Here is a 23,008-nt window from a genome sequence, read left to right as displayed (position 1 = left end):
ACTCCTCCTCAACACTCCTTCGACTCTGGTCTCAATCCTCTACTCCTCCTCAACACTCCTTCGACTCTGGTCTCAATCCTCTACTCCTCCTCAACACTCCTTCCCTTCTGGTCTTAATCCTCTACTCCTCCTCAACACTCCTTCCCCTCTGGTCTCAATCCTCTACTCCTCCTCAACACTCCTTCCCTTCTGGTCTCAATCCTCTACTCCTCCTCAACACTCCTTCCCTTCTGGTCTCAATCCTCTACTCCTCCTCAACACTCCTTTGACTCTGGTCTCCATATTCCTCCTCTTCACCCCTTCCCCTCTGGTCTCCATACTCCTCCTCTTCACTCCTTCCCTTCTGGTCTCAATCCTCCACTCCTTCCTTCCCCTCTGGTCTCCATACTCTACTCCTCCTCTCCACTGCTTCCCCTCGGGTCTCCATACTCCTCCTCTTCACTCCTTCCCTTCTGGTCTCAATCCTCTACTCCTCCTCTCCACTCCTTCCCCTCTGGTCTCCATATCCCTCCTCAACACTCCTCCCCCTCTGGTCTCCATACTCTACTCCTCCTCTCCACTCCTTCCCCTCTGGTCTCCATATTCCTCCTCTCCACTGCTTCCCCTCTGGTCTCCATACTCCTCCTCTTCACTCCTTCCCTTCTGGTCTCAATCCTCTACTCCTCCTCTCCACTCCTTCCTTCCCCTCTGGTCTCCATCCTCTACTCCTCCTCTCCACTCCTTCCCCTCTGGTCTCCATATTACTCCTCTCCACTCCTTCCCCTCTGGTCTCCATATCCCTCCTCAACACTCCTCCCCCTCTGGTCTCCATCCTCTACTCCTCCTCTCCACTCCTTCCCCTCTGGTCTCCATACTCCTACTCTCCACTCCTTCCCCTCTGGTCTCTATCCTCTACTTTTCTCATCCACTATGCCACTGCCTTCCACATTGCCTTGGACGTCAGTCAGTCTGACCTACCCTTCTTCAACTCTCTCAACTACCCATCTCCTCCTCTCTGCCCCACATACCTTGTGCATGCCTTCCTGGTCTCAGACACCTTGGACTAGTGAGCACAGTGTTGTGAAATACTTAGGCAGCTACCGGGCAAGAGGGGAGAGGGAACTGGGATGGATAACTAAACATTGTCCGAGTTTCTGTTTTCTACAGTACAGCACCAAGCCGAGAGAGAGACATGTCAAGGTGTGGAGGTCAGGTGAGGGTGACTGGGCAGAGAGAAAAGTGTCCATGATGCGCAGCAGGTGCAACTCAATGAGGATAAGATAAAACACAGAAAAGCTTTGATTCCATGTGTTTTGTTAAGCCCAGAAAAAATAATTTTGTTCTTCAAAAAGTCACCAATTTCTCAATTCCTCCACACCTTTCTATTTAACTTTCCTAATTGACTGGCAAAATTGTCCTTGTGCTTTACAAATAGTTATCCCAATGCGATAGTGAACACTCCCACTAAAGTCCAGGCGTCACAACACCTGGCTTTGCTTTGCGCTCGTAAAAGTGCTCACAATCCTGCGATTGGGGAGCAATTTTCTGTAAAAGTTGTCTCTTAAAAAAAAATTGCGAATCTTCTTTTATTACTATTTATGTGGTATTTTTTGGGCCCTCGTGGTGGTCTGTGTTTGGAACACCTCGCTGCCGCCTTGCTTGAATCTTTGGTGATTGGATGCTGAGGGTACAAGAACACAGGCGCCAGGGTCGAGGTCGGTGCCGAGGCCAGGTCGGACCCGTTCGACTCCGCCAGACGACGCAGGGCAGGGTCACCTTCGACCCCACAGGAAGGTCATCGCCAAGGTGACACTCAGCGGCCATATATGGGCGGACGTTGGCGGGGCTGAGGATCTGAGATCTAAAGGGGGCAGAGACAGAATTAGAAGACATTTAACAACAGTTGATGTCATCCTGACCCTGAAATCCCAATTTTTGAATTTCCTCCCCAAAATATCTCGTGAAACAATATCCAGGCGAAGTCAAAACAATACATTTGATTAAAACGCATGCCTTTTCCACGGCGGCAGTGAGGATCATGTAAGATTCACGGTGAGCGATGGTAAATCCCATAGGTAGGGAGAGAGTTAGAGATGGTCCCCGACCTGGGTGACTAACTCTTTAACTACTAATGAAGTGATTAAACTGATCTGAAGGATAATGGCACCAGATTCACTGCAGACACACTGTCTGAAATGACTTCCATTGGATCTGTTGGCCTCGGAAGTGTAATGACTGGAGAGTGTTTCGTTTACTTTAGTTTATTCAGATATTCTTCCTGGAGATATGCTTGACATTGTACATTTGTTCTGTTTTACATGGTAGATGTAGATGAAAGAGTGACCAGCCTATGCTCAAAATCATATTCATAGCTGCATTGTTATGAATGTATTCGTTTGATGAAAAAGCAATGTCACATTAGAGAGGTCGGGAACAACTGTACCTACGTGTTACCCTTTATTAAATTCATATAAAAACAATCAAGCACCCTTCAATCTGTAATCTAAAAGAAAATTCAAACTAACAAGTTTATCGCCCGTTTTTCAATTTTCTGTGTAAATGAAACCAGATGGGGGAAAAAGACGAAAACGGAAAATGAAAAGGACAAAACAACAAAGAAAAAAGAACGGTGTATGTGTGTGTAACAGCTCCATTTAGAACCAATCTTTAACCAGAGATCCTCTCCCTCCTGCTGTGAGGAACATAGTCCTCCCCTTCCTAACTTGCCAATATGGCCGCCTCGTCAATTGCAGGCCCGTTTTCCTATTTTCCCTTACTCTCTCGGTTTGTTCCCCTCATTCCGCAATTACGGCGCTCCACTCCCCTGCGGTCTGTCTCTCGTTCTGTCACTCCGTTCCGTCTGGACTGCTATCATTCATGTGATTACGGCCCCGTTGCTATGGCAACACCCACAGGTTTTTTTTATTTTTTTTATTACTAGAGAGAGGCTTGCTGCCAGGTAGATGTGCTCCTCCTCATAGGCAGACAGAGAGCACAGATTACAATCAGATTAATCTATCTACCCCCAAATCCTAACTGACTTCAGAACTGACCTTGGTTCTGCCTCTAGAAGCAACCATAGTCACATTTCTAAAAGGAGCTTACCCTCTCCCAAATCCTTATCTTATCCATCAGGGTGTTAAACATTCAACTATCCATAGATCAGCAATTAGGGATAAACTCCTCCAGCTGTGTTTTTGTGCTTACTAATGGGGGGTAGATCTCGACACTCTCCCTCCTCAAGGGTGACGTCATCGATTGCGATGTCCCCCTCGATGCCCGGACCTCGGATACCCTCCAGCACCACCTGAGGTGGGGAAAAAAAGAGCGAGAGAGGGAGAGAGAGAGAGAGAGAGAGATATTGCGATTATAGGCATAGACTTTAAGTTCGGATTCGTCTCATTACTGACTCCTGAATCGTCCAATCCCACAATCATTCAATCACATGGCCAATCTTACTCACCTGGAAAGACGCGTTTGGGTGGATGCTGACTTTGGCCTGTTTCCAGCGGTCGCCTTGGTTACCGCTCAGCGACCACGCGGGCCCCTCGGCCGCTGTCTGACCCTTCTGTCTCAGGAAAGCGTTTAGGGTCCCTACAGATTAGAAAGAGGCCACATGGTCACACATGGTCAAAAGCGATCAGAGACGGTCAAACGCGGTTAGGGTCAGATCTGGTCAAACATTGGCAATAAGCATCATCCATAATGTAATATTGCAGCGAGCTTTTCAGGGTCCCTAAAGGAAAAAGACAACACGATCAGATATGGCCAGACACAGTCAGAAAGGTTCAAAAGGTCAAATGCTGCCAATAATCAGCTCAAGGGCTTTTACCGATTCTATATCACAGTAATCAGAATATTGTTTTTTCAACAGATGCTTAGGCCTACCCTTAACTTAAAGTAACATCGACCGACCGATATTCAATATGATTATTGTCATTCAGCAGACACTTTTATCTCAAGTGAATCGAACCCACAACCTTTTTGCTAGTCCCATCTTCTACACCACAATTAAACCCACAGCACGGCCCACAGGGGTGACTTTCCTCTGCTGGTGATCTTAACCTTGTTTAATGCTAGTCCAGACTAGTAGAGTAACCGAGTCTTTGCGTTCGACCTGTGTACACGAAGCTTTTAACACTATGACACCTCAATCCGATCGACAGCGTCATTGCATACCATTTTGTGTAGCTTTGCAGCTATACTGAACGCATGTATCTACTATCTTTATTATTATCCCCCCCCCCCCCCACACCTTTATTTAACCAGGTAGGCTAGTTGAGAACAAGTTCTCATTTGCAACTGCGACCTGGCCAAGATAAAGCATAGTAGTTCGACATTAACAACAACACAGAGTTACACATGGAATAAACAAAACATACAGTCAATAATATAGTAGAAAAAAAAGAAAACAAAAACTATATACAGTGAGTGCAAATGGGGTAAGATAAGGGAGTTAAGGCAATAAATAGGCCATGGTGGCGAAGTAATTACAATATAGCAATTAAACACTGGAATGGTAGATGTGCAGAAGATGAATGTGCAAGTAGAGATACTGGGGTGCAAAGGAGCAAGATAAATAAATAAATACAGTATGGGGATGAGGTAGTTGGATGGGCTGTTTACAGATTGCCTATGTGCAGGTGCAGTGATCTGTGAGCTGCTCTGACAGCTGGTGTTTAAAGCTAGTGAGGGAGATATGAGTCTCCAGCTTCAGTGATTTTTGCAGTTCGTTCCAGTCATTGGCAGCAGAGAACTGGAAGGAAAGGCGGCCAAAGGATAAATTGGCTTTGGGGGTGACCAGTGAGATATACCTGCTGGAGCGCGTGCTACAAGTGGGTGCTGCTATGGTAACCAGGGAGCTGAGATAAGGCGGGCTTTACCTAGCAGAGACTTGTAGATGACCTGGAGCCAGTGGGTTTGGCGACGAGAGTGAATCGAGGGCCAGCGGATGGCACTGTGATAGACTGCATCCAATTTGTTGAGTAGAGTGTTGAAGGTTATTTTGTAAATAAATCGCCAAAGTCGAGGATCGGTAGGATGGTCAGTTTTACGAGGGTATGTTTGGCAGCATGAGTGAAGGATGCTTGGTTGCGAAATAGGAAGCCGATTCTAGATTTAATTTTGGATTGGACATGCTTAATGTGAGTCTGTAAGGAGAGTTTACAGTCTAACCATACACCTGGGTATTTGTAGTTATCCACATATTCTAAGTCAGAGCCGTTCAGAGTAGTGATGCTGGACGGGCGGGCAGGTGTGATCGGTTGAAGAGCATGCATTTAGTTATACTTGCATTTAAGATCAGTTGGAGGCCACGGAAGGAGAGTTGTATGGCATTGAAGCTCGTCTTGGAGGTTAGTTAACACAGTGTCCAAAGAAGGGCCAGAAGTATACAGAATGGTGTCGTCTGCGTAGAGGTGGATCAGAGAATCACCAGAGGCAAGAGTGACATCATTGAAGTATTCAGAGAAGAGAGTCGGCCCGAGAATTGAACCCTGTGGCACCCCCATAGAGACTGCCAGAGGTCCGGACAATAAGCCCTCCGATTTGACACACTGAACTCGATCAGAGAAGTAATTGGTAAACCAGGCGAGGCAATCATTTGAGAAACCAAGGCTGTTGAGTCTGGTCTCCATTTAGGACCTTGAGCATGGCTGAGATGCATCCTCAGTATCCCTTGTATCTACCATACATGTTGATGCAAACGTTGGATACATCCAATGTATATATCCACACAGAACGCACTGTGACTGCCTCTGCAATGCTATGCTGCGAGGCAAATGCAGCGTTCCATTGGAAATTAATGTACATCTGGTGTACCAAAACACAACGACGCTGTTGATCTGATAGATGCATGAAGGAATAATCTGCACCTGTAATGTTCAGTTGAGTTCTATTTAGTTATAAAAAACTGTTGCTGCTCATTTGAACCTGTTTTCAACATGTACAAATGATTGAAAAGTTTTTTTTTACAATAATTCTCTTTACTCATAACAAGGAGGCAATACATTTGACTGCTTCCTAAACTCCCAACTCCTCTTTATTGAGCGTTTGACCGAGCACACCAAGTGCCATCAGAAATGATTCACACCCGTTGACTTTTACATTTTTTGTTGTTGTGTTACAGCCTGAATTTAAATTTGATTTGATGGCCTACGCACAATACCCCATAATATCAAAAGTGGAATTATGTTTTTAGAGATTGTTACAAAAAGCGGAAATGTCTTGAGTAAATAAGTATTCAACCCCTTTGTTATGGCAAGCCTAAATTCAGTAAACATTTGCTTAACAAGTCACATAATAAGTTGCATGGACTTTGTGTGCAATAATAAGTGTTTAACATGATGTTTGAATGACACTCTGTATCCCACAGATACAATTATCTGTAAGGTCTCTCAGTCGAGCAGTACATTTCAAACACATATTCAATGCCTTGCAAAGAAGGGCACCTATTCAAAAAGCAGACCTTGAATATCCCTTTGAGCATGGTGAAGTGAATAATTACAGTTTAGATGGTGTATCCATACACCCAGTCACTAATAAGATACAGGCGTTCTTCCTAACTCAGTTGCTGGAGAGAACGGAAACCATTCAGGGATTTCACCATGAGGTAAATGGTGACTTAAAAAATGTACAGAGTTTAATGGTTGTGATATAAAACTGAGGATAGATCAACAACACTGTAGGTTACTCCACAATACTAACCCAATTGACACAGTGAAAAGCCTGTACAGGATACAAATATTCCAAAACATGCATCCTGTTTGCAGTAGGCCTACTTGTAGTAGGCCAAAGAGACGTGCTTTCTCCACACAAGGTTTCTCTTGAAACACAGCAGGACTGCTACTCGGAGGCCTTGTTTAAGTCAAAGAAAGTGAGCGAGAGAGCAGGGGAGAGAGAGAGAGAGAGAGAGATAAAGAGACAGAAAGAGTGAGACAGAAAGAGTGAGAAAGAGAGGTGCCTCATCAACATACAGGCCACTATGTATACTTCTGAGAGAGAGAGAGAGAGAGAGAGAGAGAGAGAGAGAGAGAGAGAGAGAGAGAGAGAGAGAGAGAGAGAGAGAGAGAGAGAGAGAGAGAGAGAGAGAGAGAGAGAGAGAGAGAGAGAGAGAGAGAGAGAGAGAGAGAGAGAGAGAGAGAGAGAGCTATACATCCTGTCCTTTTGTCTATTAGCTTCCTCATCAGCTTCCTGTATGGCAAGGGTTCCCAAACTGTTTTGGCCCGTGACCCTATTTTGATATTTAAAAGGAGAGAGGGTGTGTTGAGGCGTTTTACATGGCAGAGGAGAGAAAGGGGAGGGTATGTCGAAGTGTTTACATGAGAGAGGGCAGGGATCTGGCTGAGCTGGTGTCAGCCTGGCTGACAGTGTCTTTGAACTTCCTGCACTGTAATGTACTGTAGGTAGTGTAGTGATGTCTCCTGTACTGTAGGTGCGTGTGTGTTACGGATGCAGCTCTCCAGCCAACTCCTGCATTCCCTACAAGCCTATTCTGTACTATCTGTCCGTGTATTTGGAGCTGTTGCAGACTAATATGTTGAAGAAACGTTGAAGTAATGCCTGTGTCTTCTTTCTTTCCAATAGTCGCGAGTACAGCCTATATAATACAGATGAGCAAATGCGCCGCAATATTCCTTACTGACGTCGCAGAACTGAATGTAGTGTATAAGGCGGTATTAAAGCGGTATTCTGAAGAAAAGGAGGAAAAGGATCTTTCAATTAATTCTCCATCTGTCCACTCCTAAGAATTCTATTTGGGAGAATCCCTTTTCTATGGACTCACAGCAGTGAACCCCAAAGGGATAAACAGTTTAATACAGGGTAGGATTAAATCCTCTATAACTACTGGACACTTCCCATTACATCCACCCAGAGAGCGCTCAGCTCTATAGAAAGCTACACAGAGCACATATAGAATTAGTACTCCTAGCTAATAAAATATGCCATTCAGCAGACGATTTTTGATCTGTTTCAAGTATGGGTGGTAGCAGGAATCGATCCCACTATCCTGTCATTGCAAGAACCACACTGAACTGAGCTACAGAGGAGTGAGCACCAATGAATGAAACAGGCCTGATCCCCTGGCCACGTTGCAAAGCTCCACATAAAAGAGACTCTTTGGTGTGTGTGTGTGTGTGTGTACAGTATGTGTGTGTGTGTGTGTGTGTGTGTGTACTCTGGGACTTAATCGTGTAAACAAACGTGACAACAGCTGCAAAGGCAAACTTTGAAGTGTGCTTCAGTAATTAGTTTTGACCTTCTCCCAGGTAGCTAGCCAACGGACAGTTTGCAAAATTTGGAGAGCCTCGCTCTCCCTTTTTCTCTTTCACACGTTCTCTCTCTAATCTCTGAGCCTCTCTTTCTGCCACCACACTCTCTAAATTGAGGGTGAGCGAACTAACTCGGAGTAAATCTGAACCGCTAAACCGCTGATCTACAGAGCAGAGGCACAACTCGAGTCACTGGGAACAACACACAGAACAACAGTCAAGGTAACACAAATACCCACTTTTCGAGAGTGAATGTCTGTTCCTATGGATCTGTTGTGATAAAGCCTTACATGTAGGCTAAATATCAATGCAACAAGGGTGTGAACGGCTCCACTTGGCCAATGGAGCGTGTTAGTGCGAGTAACATACAAGGAACGTTGGTTGGAAACTCCTAATATTTAATCAGTGGCAGTAAGTACAACATTTAGCTCAACATTTCCTGGGTTGTGGATTCCAAATGTTCCAAACAAACATTCCACATTCCTTACCAGCAGAGAGAATAGAATTCCTCTCAGAGAGAGAGAGAGAGAGAGAGAGCGAGAGCGAGAGAGAGAGAGAGAGCGAGAGAGAGAGATATACTAGCAACAAGGCGGAGGGAGGAAATGTCTGAGTGTGTCTCCAGCCCTTGACATTCGGCCCATTCATCATAACAGGCCTTGGCCTGGGCTATGGGCCTGAGCTACAACACAGACGGGTGAGGGGTGGATGGAGGAGATGGAGCGTGGGGCTTGGCTGGCGATCAATCTGAGCAAATTGGAAATGTCTCGGCCTACTCAACCTCGGCCGAGCGTTGGAGGATCTCTCATCTCCACACTGACCCCCCTTGCCCACCTCCTTTCCTCTCTCTCTCCCCCTTCCTACCACACTCCAGATGTTTGGAGCCAACACCACATGGCCATCCCCACATGTCCATTCCACTAGGGTAGGGTAAGCATACCGCTCTCCACAGGGAAGGTGTGTGTGTGTGTGTGTGTGTGTGTGTGTGTGTGTGTGTGTGTGTGTTTGTACAGTGAATTTGGAAAGTTTTCAGAGCCCTTGACTTTTTTCCACATTGTTATGGTACAGCCTTATTCTAAAATGGATCAATTTTTTTCTCCCCTCATCAATCTACACACAATACAACATAATGACAAAAGCAAAAACAGTTAAAAAACTTTTTTTTTGCAAATTCACTGTACAATTCACTGTACATGAAATCATGTAGTAACCAAAAGTGTTAAGTAGTAACCAAAAGTGTTAAACAAATCAAAATATATGTTATATTTGAGATTCTTCAAAGTAGCCAACTTTTCCTTGATGATGTCACACCCTGATCTGTTTCACCTGTCCTTGTGATTGTCTCCGCCCCCTCCAGGTGTCGCTGATTTCCCCCAGTGTATTTATCCCTGTGTTTCCTGTCTCTCTGTGCCAGTTCGTCTTGTATGTTTCCAAGTCAACCAGCGTTTTCCCCGTTCTCTTGCTTTTTGCATTCCCCTTTTTCTAGTCCTCCTGGTTTTGACCCTTGCCTGTTTCTGGACTTTGTACACACCTGCCTGCCTGTCTGCCACTCTGTACCTCCTGGACTCTGATCTATTTCTGTCCACAACCATTCTCTTGCCTACCCCTTTGGATTAATAAACATTGTAAGACTCCAACCATCTGCCCTCTGTGTCTGCATCTGTGTCTTGTCTTGTGCCTTGATAGTACGAACTGGCCATGACAGACCCAGCAGACTTGGACCAGCTCTGCCACATTGTCTCCCTGCAGGGAGCCACCATTAGGAGACATGAGGAGTTGGTACAGGGCCTTTTGGAAGGGCTCAGGTCCTTGACGGAATGCCACGACCAAGGGTTAAAGGCTATTATGGAGCAAATCAGGGAGTTAGCTCAGAGGCTGCCTGCCACCTCTGAAAAATCCCAATCACCCAGTAATTTTCCCCTATCTGTGGTGAGTTTGTATAGCCTATCCTGGCTCCCCGAGAACCCCGCTTACCTCCTCCGGAGCAATATTCAGGGAATCTTGGTACCTGGCAGGGTTCTTTCTCAGTGCTCGCTTATTTTTGAGCTACAGCCATCTTCATTTCCTTCAGACAGATCAAAGATAGCGTATATTATTACGCTAATGTTGGGAAGGGCGCTCTCCAGGGCTATGGCAGTTTGGGAGCAATAATCTGCCAATTGTGGTCATCTGGAGGAATTCATGGCAGAAGTGAGAAAGGTATTTGAATCTCCGGTTTCCGGGAGAAAGGTGGCCAGTAAACTGCTTGACTTACGTCAAAACTCCGGTAGTGTGGTAGACTATGCGGTTGATTTTCGCACGTTGGCCGCCGAGAGTGCCTGGAATCTTTTTTTGCATCGATTATCTGAGGAGGTAAAGGATGAGCTATCTGCTTGGTAATTGGAGGTGGCTCTTGACTCCCTTATTGCCAAAACCATTAAAACTGATGGCCTAAGGGAATGCAAGAGTGAGAGGAGGTCTGGTCTCGGGCACACTATAGCTCGTTCACCTTCAAGGGAATCCGGAGGTTTCCGAAGGCAGCTCTTCCGAGAGGATTCGAAGCCACCCGAGCCCTCTCATGAATCTACGATGGGTGAGTTGGATACTCCTGAGCCTATGCAGTTGGGAAGAGCTAGGTTATCAGTTGGGGAACGCTCACGCAGGATGAACAGTAACTGTTGTCTGTACTGTGGAGGGGCAGGACATTTTATAGCTACCTGCCCTATTAGGAAACCCTTGTCTCTAGTGGGTAACATCACTATGGTGAGTCAGACTGGGAGTTCCCTAATTCCCATCACCCACACACCTTTTTTTGTGCTTGTGCTGTGGGGAGACCAATCTAAGTCTCTCCGAGTGCTCATTGACTCTGGGGCTGATGAAAGTTTTATGGATGTCACTATTGCTTTGGAGCTTGGTATTCCCACTCAGCCTCTCTCTGTTCCCTTGGATGCTAGGGCACTGGATGGCCGCTCTATAGGGGAAGTCATCCATAGTACCGTGCCCGTTCAATTACAGGTTTCTGGTGACCACAGTGAGACCATACAGTTCCTCTTCATTGAATCTCCCCATGTTCTGGTTGTTTTGGGATTTTCCTGGCTACAAAAGAACAATCCTGTGATTGACTGGACCACAGGCTCCATCCTGGGTTAGAGTCCTTTTTGCCATTCCCACTGCCTTCAAGCAGCACAGCCTTCCCCAAGTTGTCCTCCTCAGAATGTTAGCAAGACTGTGGATGTCTTTGCTATTCCCACCGTCCTTATTATTGTGCCATTGACCTTCTCCTAGGCACTACACCACCTCGGGGTCGGTTGTATTCTCTGTCCGGACCAGAGACCAATGCTATGGAGGAGTACATAGAGGAGTCTCTGGCCACTGGGGCCGTCCGTCTGCATCTCCTGCCGGCGCAGGGTTTTTCTTTGTGAAGAAGAAGGACAAGACCGTGCATTGACTACCGAGGACTTAACATTACTGTCAAGAATCGTTACCCCCTACCTCTCCTCTTCTCTGCATTTTAACCTCTCCAGGGGTCCACCATATTTTCCAAGCCTTGTGCCTTGACAGCTTTGCACACTCTTGGCATTCTCTCAACCAGCTTCTGTGAATTTGTGGGATTTCTTTCCTTCCTGCGTTTGAGCCAATCAGTTGTGTTGTGACAAGGTAGGGGTGGTGTACAGAAGATGATCTTTTACCAAATAGTGCTAAGTCCATATTATGGCAAGAACAGCTCAGATAAGCAAAGAGAAATGACAGTACATCATTACTTACAGACATTAAAGTCGGTCAATGTGGAAAATTTCAAGAACTTTTAAAGTGTCTTCAAGTGCAGTCCCAGAAACCATCAAGCGCTATGAGGAAAGGAAGGAAGACCCAGAGTTACCTCTGGTGCAGAGGATAAGTTCAATAGAGTTACCAACCTCAGAAATTGCAGCTCAAATAAATGCTTCACAGAGTTCAAGTAACAGACACATATCAACATCAACAGTTCAGAGGAGACTGCGTGAATCAGGCCTTCATGGTAGAATTGCTGCAAAGAAACCAGTACTAAAGGACACCAATAAGAGGAAGAGACTTGCTTGGCCCAAGAAACACAAGCCATGGACATTAGACCGGTGGAAATCTGTTCTTAGGTCTGATGAGTCCAAATTGTAGATGTTTTTGTTCCAACCGCCGTAGGAGAACAGATGACTTCTGCATGTGTGGTTCCCATCGTGAAGCATGGAGGAGGAGGTGTGATGGTGTGGGGTACTTTACCGGTGACACTGTCTGTGAGTTATTTAGAATTCACGGCACACTTAATTAGCATGGCTACTACAGCATTCTGCAGCGATACACCACCCCATCTGGTTTGCACTTAGTGGGACTATCATTTGTTTTTCAACAGGACAATGACCCAACACACCTCCAGACTGTCTAAGGGTTAATTTAACCAAGACGGAGAGTGATGGAGTGCTCTATCAGATGACCTGGCCTCCACAATCATCCGACCTCAACCCAATTGAGATGGTTTGGGATGAGATGGACCACAGAGTGAAGGAACTCCTTGGAAAAGCATTGAGTGTGCAAAGCTGTCATCAAGGCAAAGGGTGGCTACTGTGCTTTGAAGAATCTCAAATATAACATATATTTTTGGTTACTACATGATTCCATATGTGTAATTTCCTAGTTTTGATGTCTTCACTATTATTGTACAATGTAGAAAATAGTACAAATAAGGAAAACCCTTGAATCAGTAGGTGTCCAAACTTTTGACTGGTACTTTATGTAAATGTGATATCCGTTTTTTGTATTTTTATACATTTGTAAAAAATTCTAAACCTGTTTTTGCTTTGTCATTATGGGGTATTGCATGTATATTGATGAGGGGGAAAAACTATTTAATCAATTTTAGAATAAGGCTGTAACAACATAACAAAATGTGGAAAAAGTCAAGGGGTCTGAATATTTTCTTAATGCACTGTGTGTGTGTGTACGCGCATATGTCTGTAGCTAAATCAACCACATCGCTCATCTTGATGCTATCTCTAGCTCAGCCCTTTGTCAGATGGATGGTACAGTAGCTACCTTGGTCCCTCAGTTTCAGTTCCCTCCCTTAAGTGATTGGTGCAGGGCAATGTTGTTTCACCAGCAGTTGTCTTTCACAGCGATAGCATTCGCTTTAGAGCTCTTCACAGCAAACACATTTATTTCTGCAGTCTATCTTGGCGACACTCAGAGACAATGAGAAGGTAATGCAAGAGGTGAGGTACCCTACGCTATTATCAGTAGAGGGGAGACCAGGGACATCTTTAGTCATATTCCCTTCCTCCCTCCCCTGCTGTTTCTAAGCTGCTGTAGTACTGTATACTATTCTCTGGTGGACTGATAGTCTTCACCGTGGAGTTATACACACACACACTGGAGTGTACAAGCTGAGGATACTTGCTGGTACTAGCTGGCTTCACTGCCAGATATCCAATCTTACTCTCGACTCACACGTAGGCACGCACACACACACACACACACACACACACACACACACACACAGATTGGGACAAGTGTGAGGAGAGTCTGGGAGCAGAGCATTAGTAGCAGAGTGCCTATTCACTGGGAGAGAGGAAATGGTTGTAGACAGGGATGCTTTCAGATAAACGCTTGCTCTCTGAAACCACACCACAGTTTATAAGAAAACAATAATAAACCAAAATACTGTGGTCAGGGCTCTTAATTAAAACATTTAATTGGTAGCACTGGTGCTCCTAATTTTTTTTTAAAAGTCAGGAGCATCACATACAATTTAGGAGCACCAGAAAAATTGATTTTTTAAAAATTGATTGAGATATAGCCTACATTGGACCTACAGTATATGAATCCTACTTACTTTTGAAGCACATATCATGAAGAAGATATCCCTTTTCCTTTCTTTCTGTGCCACCAAATGTTTGGGGCTGCATGATATGGGCAAAAAATCTAGTTGTGATTTTTCAAACCAACATCACAATTTGACTAACAGTATTAGCTCAATACAATTGGGTGAACTGTTGAATCTAATACATAGAATGCTTATTCTAATTCTAAGGTTGGTGTTGTTTGGCATGACAACAAATTGAAAAGCCAGGTAGGAGTTATGACAGGTTAGGAACTAAACTTTTGGTCACTGTTTTGAATAGATGTTACATTTAGACAAAGACTTTAGAATAGGCTATCTGATTCAGAACGTGTTTTCCCAAATAACATGCTGACCACGTCACGTGTAGCAACCTGTATACGAGCTAACGTTTGCTTTGCCCTAGATAGTGCATTTCGAAATAGACCCATCAAGCAAAATAAAGGATCTCATAATTGATCTAATACGGATGATTACAACATGTTGCTATGAGACTAGAAACAAAGTCTCAATAGAAGTCACTAAATGTTTTTTTATTTTTAACTAGGCAAGTCAGTTAAGAACAAATTCTTATTTACTATGATGGCCTACTGGGGAACAGTGAGTTAACTGCCTTGTTCAGGGGTAGAACGACAAATTTTACCTTGTCAGCTCGGGGATTTGATCCAGCAACCTTTCGGTTGCTAACCACTCGGCTACCTGCCGCCCCGCTAGAGGGAAGCTCTTATGATTAATGTATTGAGGAGAGAATACAGAGAATTAATATAATCGGTAACAGGAACATGTCCTTAGTTTGTTTCTGTATGTTTTGTGTTGGAGGGAAAAAGACAGATGTCCTTCTTACCAATGTGTTTGCCGTACATGTGGAAGAAGAAACTGAAGCAGTATGCCGGGGGGTTGGCGATGCCATATGGGTTCTTGGGCACCACGTTGAAGAAGGGACTGACCAGCCTCGCCACCTCACCCTCCTTCCGAGGCCGGGACGTCTCGATGTACATGTAGAAACCTGTAGTGCCAAATGTCAAAGATTACTCCCGGGTGTTGTATATATTGGTGTTCTGTATACGGTGCGGTTAATGTAAAACAGGCATGCTCTCCTAGGAGATAGTAGCAAATTGACAGAACGTGTAGTCAACTTTGTTCTACACTTATGTAACACTGCATGTGGGTAGGTCCCATTCACCAAGCTAATGTACAGTAAGCATGCCTGTTTGTTGGTGAACTAAAGCCACACATTATATATCTCTGTCTATGTTCAGTCAAGTCAATCATTTTCAACACCCTTTCCCTAATAACTCCACACCCGACAGCAGGTGTCCTCAATGAAGCTCACTCAGTGGACCCTCACCACATAAAAGACAACCTTGTATCCAGCCAACACAGTCGTTCCCTACAAGCGTATTTTGGCATCTCTGTCAGTGTATTTGGAGTCTGTAGCATAGTATTATCTTGGCCCAGTGGGACAGAAAACAGGGTGTGTATATGTCGATCTAAAGGCTTCCACTGGCTTCGGTTCGACTGGCGCCTAGCCGAATGAGTGTGCTCGCATACTATTTGTCCATCTTGAGACGTCATAGCCATTATTTGTCATTCAACAATATAATCAGAATAGTTTTTGTAGAGGAGATCTCAGTTGCGCAATTTCACATCTAACTAAGATGTTTAGTGGAGTATTTCTCAAGTGGAAAAAATGAGTCTTCTATCGTTGAATGGCAACAAACACTTCATTGAAGAATCCGTCTTGCATCGAGAAAAATTTTTCTGTGCACGAACAGCCAAAAAAAACCTTGCCAAAGATGAAAAGGACCATAATATATGCACAAATGGTTTCGGTCTGTTTAGGATATCCCTGAAAAACAGAAATGGGTTACCTCTGGTTTGTCAGACATTCCTATGGGGGAAATGTTTTTTGGGGGATAAACCACTGAAAATTAGATCTGAGGTTAACACAGGCTTAGGAAATCTTATACATTTTGATCTATGAGATAATATCCGTCAGTTAACATTACCTGTATGTATTATAAAGCCTTTATGTGCTTGTTTTTATTACATAAATGCTTTACAAATGATTCAAAAGGGACATTGGCTGATGAAGACTATCTCATAGAACAAAACATATAAGATATCCTAAGCCTGTGTTTACCACAGACCTTATATTCGCCGTTTATCCAAAAACACTCCACAAGACCTATTCATTTCCCCAAAGACTTTGACCAACGAGCCATGGCAGAGTTAGTGCCTACAAAAAGACGTCATTACTATTGCTCTCTATTGTGGACTAAAAAGAGTGCCCGAGAATGTAGGAATGAAGGAAGTGGCGAACAGGTGGGGAGAGGTGTGTTTGTTATAGCCTATCTGGGAGAGAAAGGGAGCATCTCAATTGCATACTCCTCTCTCCTCACCTCCTTCTCAAAACCAATTGGATGAGAAAGCCAGAGGTCCCTCCCCTCTGACCTTCTCTTCCAATGGGTTTCGAGATGGAGAGAAGACGCGAGGAGTATAATTGAGATGCCATGTCTGAATACTATAAAGTTTTCACAAGTATGGGTATGTGACATTTTGAAAATCGAGTATACTAAAAATGACCAGATGTCATACTCATTTCGGTTTTGACAAAAGCTGATTAATTAGATATGGGGATGCAACGAATAGCGGGTAACAATGCAATTTCACATGACACATTCTCTGTATGCAAAAATAGAACGTCTTACAGTATTAGGTGGTGGGCCGAATCAATCCCCTTCAAGGGAGGTGCTGATTTTTTGTATATGACAGTAAAACATTCTTATGATGACTATAAAAATGTTGGCACATTCAATTCTTCACATTATGGCACATTATCATAAAAAGTAAATTTCAACACTCTGTCTGCTCTTATTAAAACTCGAGCTGATTTCTGTATTTGTGTGATGAGCTCCCAAAGACTGAAATAAGATAAATATCTGTTTTTGAGTGCACTTGAAATTTGCAGCATGCAATACAAATTGTATTGATCACATGAAGAGGTAACTCTGTTGACTATCCTAGCCAGCTACTGTAAATGTAAATTTGCCTGTTGAATTACATTTTTGAATCATGTTTTGGAATGATTATATGACTAATTTCAAGTAACTAGTTGCAGGCTTAAAGAAACATGAAATCAAATACTTTGCATAGAATAGGCATATTAGCCAACACAGCATATCCTACACATATAGCATACCTAGAAATTTAATCTTCTCTAAAAACAGCTGGGCAAAATGTATACAATGTGCTCTGCAATAAGATGGCTTGAGTTTGTTTTGTAAACCAGATGAGTTCTCAAATGTCAGTAGCTGCCCAATACCATGGTAGGCCTGCATAACGTTGGATGCATTGGAATATAAAGGTATGGAGAATGATAAAGAGTCTGCAGGATTATAGAAGAAGCAGTTGGGAAATGAATGTTTTACGTTTCAAATACTACATTTTCAGGGAATATATTTAAGAGGTTTAAAAGACAAGCCAAACTTTCCTACTAACCTTCGAAAATTTGACGGTGCCAAATTCTTGCCAATCCATTATTCTACTACGAGCTATGGCTGAGTGTGAAACATGTTTTCCATAATATACGTTTCACGCATACTGTACATTTGAACAAAGAACACCATCACATTTAGTGTTTCACCATTTATTGAGTATGGAGACAAATATCAAAAGGTGTCTCAGGCAGTGTCTAAATATAGTGTAACCTACTAATCTATGTATATAGAGAAAGAGGTGCCGTGGGGGGCACAATCACACAACGCTGCAGTCCGGAAATGAGCTCTTTACCATCTATGCCAAAAGCCTGAGCCTCTAATGGAGGCAGTAGAACTGTCATCAACACATGCTTCTGTATTCCCCTCCTCTAGGAGCATTTGTGTGCCCAGGCCCCATAGGTGTATCGGAAGGATCCCACCCTGGTCACCATTGTAGCCAATGGATGTAGAGAGAAAGAAGTGCTTCAGCAGAATGCATAGCCCAGAGATGAGAACTCTACCATCTATGACAAAAGCCTGGGCTCCTGATGGGGACACTAGAATTCTCATCGCCGCATGTTACACTAGTTAAAACATAATCTGTTTCTCACCTCCTCAGACTGATTCTATATTGAATTTGGTCTTTGAGATGCTCTACCAAGCATGTGTATCTGTAGTTAGTGCTCTTCAACTCTAAAATGCACTAGACTGTGTAGACCGTATAAGACAAAAACCCACAAAGAAAAGACCACAGGCAAATGCATATGTGGTCTCAATGTCTCATAGTGATGTTAGGGCTAGTTCAAATTGCAGTATGATGGTTCTCCTCATAGGTGAGGGAATTAGTTGAGCACATGCTTGGTGAATATCACTTGGTTGATCTCATGGAGCAGGACACTGGAGAGGAGAGCTGAATAGATTATGGGAGACAAAATTGAGAGTGGATTGTAGTTTATGAGCTAGAAATGAACATCTCGACAGACTAAAAATGTACAGCCACTAGGATAAAGGACAGAGGCAGGCTGTTCTGCATCCTACTCTACTTTAAGATCACTTTTTTCCAGAATCGAAACGAAGAGAGCATTGCCAATACCAGGTTTGTTAAATAATCTATGGTGGCGTTTTGTATAGGCAAACCTGTAACGTCCAGTAATGGATACCAGCAATCTTTGGTTATATCACATTATATGGTGTACAATCTGTAGCTAACTAGGCCTATTGACAGGGGTAATGTGTCATTTCTTATTTGTCAGTATGAATGAAATGAGTGAGTCCTGCCTTGATGACTGCATTAGCTTCACAATACTTGTCCTATAGCAACAGGTCTACTTGTTGAAGCTAGCTAGCTGAATTGATAAAGTTGTTGCATTCTAAGATAGGAGTTATTTTACAGCTTGCATCAACGGGATCATATTTCTATAACTAAATAGATTACAAATATAAAAAAATAAAAATAAAAACTTTATCCATAGCAGTTTGTCGGAGGGAGATTTCTCTCAAGCTGTCACTAGTTGTGTTTAGTACCTTAGATACAGAGAATTGGCAGACGTGATCAGCAGAGATGGTAACTGGATAGTACATACGTTTTGATTGGTTTGCTGTTTAGTACTTGACAGCGTTTGCCTGTCCAGCTAGTGTAACGAACATGAAAAAATGCAAGGAATAAATAAATATATGTAATGGATGTGAAACAGCTAGCTTAGTTAGCGGTGGTGCGCGCTAAATAGCGTTTCAATCGGTGACGTCACTTGCTCTGAGACCTTGAAGTAGTAGTTCCCCTTGCTCTGCAAGGGCCGCGGCTTTTGTGGAGCGATGGGTAACGATGCTTCGTGGGTGACTGTTGTTGATGTGTGCAGAGGGTCCCTGGTTCGCGCCCGGGTATGGGCGAGGGGACGGTCTAAAGTTATACTGTTACATATACACAATATGCAAAAACCAGCTCCTCCCTCACCAGAGACAGATCATCTCAAAAACTAAAGCAGATACGTTGCTTCCGCCCACCAACGACACTGTATATGTGAATTTTTATAAAATCTAGTATGCTTTAAATGCCAGGATGTTATTCTCATTTTGGCTTTTTATCTAATAGAATTTGCTGCACATTTTTCAGAAATTTCATAGCCACAATGCATTGGAAGAGTTGTGCTGCGAGTTTTCATAGCTAGATCTCTTCAAGTAAACAACAAGATAACTTGGAAGATGGCGAATAGCGAAGCTTCTGCTGTGGTGTTCAAAGTTCAAGTTGTTCAGGGGAGCAAGATGGCGGTCAGTGCAGATAATTTGTTTTGGTTGCTGAAGGAATTATTGGATTTCATTAACACAATTATGACCATTGGGTTATTTCTACGGTCCTAAAACCCCGTATGAATATGGTTTAGTTTATTTACCAAAGTAATTGATTACTTTCTGCAAGTTATTCACCTCTAAAACTAAGTTGGCGACAACACTAGATAGCCTGATAAGCTAGCTAGCTCAAAAAATAGCTTGTCGAACGTACATGGAAACTGCCACGACCAGAACCAAAAGGAAAGAAATGGAGAGATCGTCAGATGGACAATTAACCACAAAAGATAGTACCCAAAATCATACTCTTCAGAATGTAACTGTGAGGGGGGGGGGGGGGGGGGGGGGGGGAATACTGCAATGGGTGATGAAAATGTGGTGAGCACGGACAAAAATGTTCACAACTTGCGCCCCTCCAGCCCCCAGCTCAGGCCTTTACCTTACGACCCCGGCACTCCAGTCAAGCCCCAGGGGAAAAAGATGAGAGGCCAAGAAGGTATGTCACTTCTTGAGATGCAAAACAGTATTGTAATGCTTTTGACAGCGAAGATAGATGAAAGGGCAAATGGCTTGGAGGTCATGGTTAGGGAGAATACGATGAAAATTGAGGCCATTAAAAAATCTGTTGACTTATCTTTGGAGAAGTGAAAACCCTCAAAAGTGACATGAAGAAGTTATCTGCCAGGAAAATGAAAATAAGGTGGCTGAACTCGAGCAAAAGGTGAACGAGGCAGAGAGATACCAGCGCAGGTGGAACCTGAGGCTCCATGGAATTCCAGAGCAGGCTGGTGAGGACATCAAATGCAGAGTTGTTGACATCTGTGGAGCTGTCATTCCCGAATCAAAAGCCAAACTTCAGGAAAATGTAGACATCGTCCATCGTTTGGGAAGACTTAGGGATCAAGACAGGAGACAGAGGACAACCATGATCCGGTTCACCAACAGATCTACACGGGATCTTCTTTGGAGGCGAGTGAAGAATTGTGAATTTCTCATCAAGCTAAAATTGAGGTTCACAGAGGATCTGACCTCAGCAGACAAAGTGAAAAGTGAGAAACTGTGGCCGATGGTGGCTGCAGCTCGAAAGGCAGGGAAAACTGAATTTTTTATCGGTGCAAGAGTGATCATCGATGGGAAAGAAATGCGGCCAAATCAGAACATTTGAGTGAGAGCCAGAGTCTAACTCGGACAGAACTGTCAGGCCAAAAAACTGATTACCAGGTGAAAAGCAGCCTTTTATTATAAAAATGTACACAAACACTTGAATGAGAAAAGGCTGACCTGAGAACTGGTAAACTAAACACTAACTTTAGGTGAATAACTGCTTATTGTAAAGTTTACACAATGTCTCCCCCTTGTGGGGGTGAGAATACTTTGGTGACTTTATGACCAATATTTGTTGTTTTTTTTCTGTTGGAGAGGTTAACTTCTTATGGCTGCAGGGGCAGTATTGAGTAGCTTGGATGAAAGGTGCCCAGAATAAACGGCCTGCTTCTCAATCTCAGTTGCTAATATATGCATATTATTAGTAATATTGGATAGAAAACACTCTGAAGTTTCTAAAACTGTTTGAATGATGTCTGTGAGTATAACATAACTCATATGGCAGGCAAAAACCTGAGAAGAAATCCAAACAGGAAGTGAGAAATCTGAGGTTGGTATATTTTCAACCCAGGCCCTATTGAATTCACATTGGGATATGAATTAAGTTGCACCTCCTAGGGCTTCCACTAGATGTTAACTGTCTTTAGAAACTTGAATGAGGCTTCTTCTGTGTTGTGGGACTGAATAAGAGCTAAACGAGTCAGCTTACTGGCAGAGAGCCATTTCCTTGTCACGTGCATTCCACATGATATTGACTTGCGTTCCGTTGCTTCTGTAGACACAAAGGAATTCTCCGGTTGGAACTTTATTGAAGATTTATGATAAAAACATCATAATGATTGATTCTATACTTAGTTTGAAATGTTTCTTCGACCTGTAATATACATTTTTGAAGTTAGATATGTGTACCTAACTCTAACAAAAGTAGATACTTGGACATAAATAACGGACATCATTGAACAAATCAAGCATTTATTGTGGAACTGCGATTCCTGGGAGTGCATTCTGATGAAGATCATCAAAGGTAAGGGAATATTTATCATGTCATTTCTGGTTTCTGTTGACTCCAACATGGCGGCTACTTTGATAAATTTTCTGAGCGCTGTCTCAGATTATTGCATGGTTTGCTTTTTCCGTAAAGTTTTTTTGAAATCTGACACAGCGGTTGCATTAAGGAGAAGTATATCTATAATTCCATGTGTATGACTTGTATTATCATCTACATTTATGATGAGTATTTCTGTTGAATCGATGTGGCTATGCAAAATCACTGGTTGTTTTTGGAACTAGTGAACGTTACACGCCAATGTAAACTCAGATTTTTTTAATATAAATATGAACTTTATCAAACAAAACATACATGTATTGAGTAACATGAAGTCCTATGAGTGTCATCTGATGAAGATCATCAAAGGTTAGTGATTAATTTGATCTCTATTTGTGCTTTTTGTGACTCCTCTCTTTGGCTGGAAAATAGCTGTTTTTCTGTGGCTTGGTGGTGACCTAACATAATCGTTTGTGGTGCTTTCGCCGTAAAGCCTATTTGAAATCGGACACTGTGGTGGGATTAACAACAAGATTACCTTTAAAATGGTATAAGATACACGTATGTTTGAGGAATTTTAATTATGAGATTTCTGTTGTTTTGAATTTTGGCTGGCTGTTGTCATATCATCCCGTTAACGGGATTTCAGCCCTAAGAAGTTCATAATGGGATGGAAATCCTTTTGAGTTACATATCCTTAGAAAAAGCTTATATTAGCATAACAAGGTTGTTGGTTGAAGTTTATGTCTTTATCTCTGTTCAATTAATGTCAGGGGTATTCGTAATTTACTCAAGCGTATGGCTATTTTCCTGTATTGCAAACGGTTTAATGCAGACTTTTACTTTTTACAAGAGACTCATGCTTGTTCTTCCGATCCATCTTTTTTGAAAAATCAATGGGGTAACGATATCTGGTAGTCATATGGCAACAACCACTCTGCAGGTGTAGCAGTTTTAAGAGGTGCATTTAAAGGGAAGGTCATCAGTAGCAAGACTCACCACTCTGGAC

The 23,008-nt window shown here is 43.2% G+C and overlaps 1 protein-coding gene across 1 annotated transcript in view; it reads right to left on the bottom strand.

The window, feature by feature from the left end:
• Positions 1-344: 344 nt before the first annotated feature.
• Positions 345-23,008, bottom strand: part of LOC110529233 (MAM domain-containing glycosylphosphatidylinositol anchor protein 2) — a 355,390-nt gene continuing 332,726 nt past the window's right edge. Inside the window, exons 15-18 of the mRNA XM_036985374.2 lie at positions 14,933-15,094; positions 3,443-3,573; positions 3,187-3,286; positions 345-1,840 (exon numbers count right to left, since the gene is read on the bottom strand). Of these exons, the coding sequence (XP_036841269.2) occupies positions 1,752-1,840; positions 3,187-3,286; positions 3,443-3,573; positions 14,933-15,094 (482 nt within the window). The 3' untranslated portion in view covers positions 345-1,751. The remainder of the gene's footprint in view (positions 1,841-3,186; positions 3,287-3,442; positions 3,574-14,932; positions 15,095-23,008) is intronic.

This window comes from Oncorhynchus mykiss, chromosome 8 (genome assembly GCF_057628025.1).
Source record: "Oncorhynchus mykiss isolate SJ-2025 chromosome 8, ASM5762802v1, whole genome shotgun sequence".
NCBI lineage: Eukaryota > Metazoa > Chordata > Actinopteri > Salmoniformes > Salmonidae > Oncorhynchus > Oncorhynchus mykiss.
Note: the sequence above shows the minus strand (reverse complement) of the source record. Positions and strands in the feature narration are given on the sequence as shown.